Below are 3,340 nucleotides of genomic sequence, written 5' to 3' on the forward strand. Positions count from 1 at the left end.
TAATACTCCCTTCATTCTTTTTTATCTGTCACAAATCCATGCTCTTTTTTATCTGTCATTTTTTAATATCAAGAAGCATTTATTATTATTTTTTTTTCAAAATTACCCTTAACATTTTATTCAGTTCTTTTTTTGGACTTAAATATGAGAGAGAAATGTGAAGATATAAATTATGAGTAATTTTGAAAAAATAACTAATTTTTTATAAAATTTTATGAAATAACTAAATTTCTTAGCATGTGAGATTCGGTTAACCAATATAGATAAAAAAGAACAAAAAAAGTAATAATTAATTTTAATTATTATTTTTTTTATTAGCATGAATGAGTTAGGGCAAGTATGCAAAGATGACAGAGGGAGTAGGACTTTAAACGAGCCGAGCGACTGTTAACGGCAGGGATGGGTGGAACGCACTGGGTCAAAACAAAGCATGTGGATGCAGGAGCTGTTAGAAGGGAACTTCTCCTTGAGATGAGGAAATCCTAACAGTCAGCAGCCACGTGTGGGTTGCATCTTGATGATCTCTGGCGCGGAGCAGGAGGGAACTATTGGGAGCTTCCCAACGGCCCCCTATTATTATTGTATTTAAGCTCACACATCATAGCCACCCAAATCCATTGAGAATATTAAATATCATCCCAAATCCATTGAGAATATTAAATATCATTGAGTCCTTTTACTACCACCTTCCTTCTTCATAGGTTGCCCCTTTTTTATTATAATAATTATTTTCTCTTACAGTAGTTACTTATCAACTGACTGAAGAGGGGGAAGCAGCAAGCAAGCATCCATCCTCTTCGACGCAAGAAGCAGCAGCAATGGATGCCCTTATTGCGAGCCAGTTGTGGATGGCGGGCAACACCAGGTCTCTATCTCCAACCTCCTCCATTCGATTTTCCCATCCAACCCCCAAAAAGAAAATCGCCTTCGATGCCATGACCATCCGATCACTCTCACCATCATCCTCCTCTTCCCTTTCCATGTCTCCCCAGGCAAAGGTGCCCGTCTTTCTTTCTTTTACTTTTTTTTCACTCTATTTTTTCTTCTTTGTGAAAATGTTCTGTTGTCAGCGTCACTCAATCAACAGAAATTGAGTTAGCCCTGCTACATGATCTATAATCATAAAATGGAAGAAAAGTTTTGTGCTAAACTTGCTAGATATCATTAATGAATGCAGGCAGATTGTTGCAAAAGGGAGTCCAGAACATCAGCAGGATGGGTCCAGCATCAGGCGAAGCAATAGGTGGAATCGGGGAAAGAATGTTAACAAATTTGAAGACTTTGTTATGAGTGCGTTTACATTAATCTCGTGATTAGTGGATTAATGAATGAGTTGTAATTTTCGTATTATTAGTTTGTTGAGAGACGGTTACATCCACTCACAATGTCCTGGCATAGTACCTGTTTGTTAAAATGCCAGAGTGGAATATTTGTTTTGATTTGTAATCAATTGCCAGGTTGTGGCTATATAACTGAAGGATCAATGAGAAGGATGGCATCTTTGGCCATAATTCCTCTCAATTCCTCTTATCTCTTCCTCTCTAACCTTCTCCCTCCTCCTATTCTCTTCTTATTCTCTGCAACTCCTCTGAATTCATCCTTTGTATTTCCAGAATCGCATCAACTTGGTGCTTTCATTGATCTATGACTGACGGCATGATGACACGAGCAAAGGCGGTGGATGAACAGCTTTCAGCTATAGCCGATCAGCTAGCTCGTCATGATGCAGTCTTCACCAAGATTGATTCCCTCTGTGCGACTGTGCAACAACACTCTGATTCCTTCGATCTGCTGCGCAAGAGTCACGCTGAGTCCTTTGACATTCTCCGAAGTTCCCTCGCGGCCCAACAATCCGTGATGGCGGAAATGATGATGAAATTGCAGCAGCTTGACAAGGCTACCACTCATCCCCCTCTGCTTCCACTTCCAACACCGAAACAAGGTACAAACCTTCTCCAAGCTTCACCACTATCCCCACTGTCTCTCCATTCTTCATCCTCTATGCCGTCCACTCGATTGCCAACTATTGACGTTCCGCTATTCACTGGCGAGAATGTCTTGGGTTGGTTGTTTCAAATGAATCACTTCTTTTCATTTCATCAAATTCCTGATGATCATCGGCTGCCCATCGCGGCGTTCTATATGTCTGGATCGGCACTGCAATGGTTCCAATGGCTTCATACCACCGATCAGTTACATCATTGGGATGATTTTGTTCGTAAATTGGAACTCCGTTTTGGACCTTCCTCTTTTGCGAATCATGAGGCAGCCCTCTTCAAGCTCAAACAAACCTCATCTCTCACAGCATATCTTCAGGAGTTTGAGTCCTTATCTACCAGGGTCGTCGGATTGAGCCAACAGAGCCTTCTTAACTGTTTTTTATCAGGCCTCCGTGAAGATGTCCAGCGGGAGCTCTACATACTGAAACCGGCCTCCATTCACGATGCTGTCGGTATGTCCAAATTGGTGGAAGACAAGTTCCAAGCTAGCAGATCTGCTGCATCAAGGGCTCTGTTTCATCGTCCTCCGGCCTTAGCACCAAATCCATCGGCACAACGCCCCAACTCTCTTCCAATCAAGCGGCTTACGCCAACGGAGATGGCGGCCCGACGAGAGAAGGGCTTGTGTTTTAATTGCGATGCCAAATTTACACCGGGACACAGATGCAATCCTGCTCAATTCCTATGTTTGTTAATGGAACCAGAGGATTTGGTTTCGCCGACCGAGGAACCTCCACCGGAGTTACAAGCTCCTTCACTGGATCTTGTTCCAGAAGGATACTTGGACGCTGAAACCCCGAGTATCTCCCTTCATGCTCTGACGGGGCAGGTTGTTCCATCGACTTTGAAGATCGCCGGCACCATCAACGGGAAAGACATCATCGTCCTCATTGATGGTGGCTCCACCAACAATTTCGTGCAGACGAAATTGGCCAATCATTTGGGTTTAACGGTCCAGCCCTCCAATCATTTACGGGTCACGGTTGGGAATGGAGATGCTGTCACGTGTGGTGGTGCGTGCTTGGCGGTTCCCTTAAAGCTAGGTGACGAGACATTTGTGGTGGATCTTCTCTTATTGCCAATTTATGGTGCAGACGTGGTTCTTGGCGTGCAATGGATGCGCCAACTTGGCCCGATCCTGTTTGATTATGGGGAATTGTGGATGGAGTTCAATCATTTGGGACATCAAGTTCGATTGAAGGGGTTAGATCGAGTCCAATATGATTCAACCCGCCCGGCTTCTCTCCGTCAATCACAGTCGGACTCAGCCCAGTTATACCAACTAACGGTTGAACCCGTTTAGACAAACCCGAACCCGACTTTTGATGACTCGGCGCCCA

At 43.8% G+C, this 3,340-nt stretch overlaps 1 protein-coding gene across 2 annotated transcripts; it reads left to right on the forward strand.

Annotated features, from left to right (window-relative positions):
- The first annotated feature begins 406 nt into the window (after positions 1 to 406).
- Positions 407 to 3,340, forward strand: LOC120254848. Of its 2 annotated transcripts, XM_039262862.1 has the most exons (3): positions 407 to 581; positions 742 to 998; positions 1,178 to 3,340. In XM_039262862.1, exon 3 carries the CDS (start codon positions 1,645 to 1,647, stop codon positions 3,301 to 3,303), a length of 1,659 nt encoding a protein of 552 aa, XP_039118796.1. In that variant the 5' UTR covers positions 407 to 581; positions 742 to 998; positions 1,178 to 1,644; the 3' UTR covers positions 3,304 to 3,340. The 2 variants fall into 2 exon arrangements, with proteins under 2 accessions (XP_039118796.1, XP_039118795.1); XM_039262861.1 differs by lacking the exon at positions 407 to 581 and having other exon boundaries at positions 617 to 998.

The sequence above is a fragment of the Dioscorea cayenensis genome, unplaced genomic scaffold (assembly GCF_009730915.1).
Source record: "Dioscorea cayenensis subsp. rotundata cultivar TDr96_F1 unplaced genomic scaffold, TDr96_F1_v2_PseudoChromosome.rev07_lg8_w22 25.fasta BLBR01000660.1, whole genome shotgun sequence".
Classification (NCBI taxonomy): domain Eukaryota; kingdom Viridiplantae; phylum Streptophyta; class Magnoliopsida; order Dioscoreales; family Dioscoreaceae; genus Dioscorea; species Dioscorea cayenensis.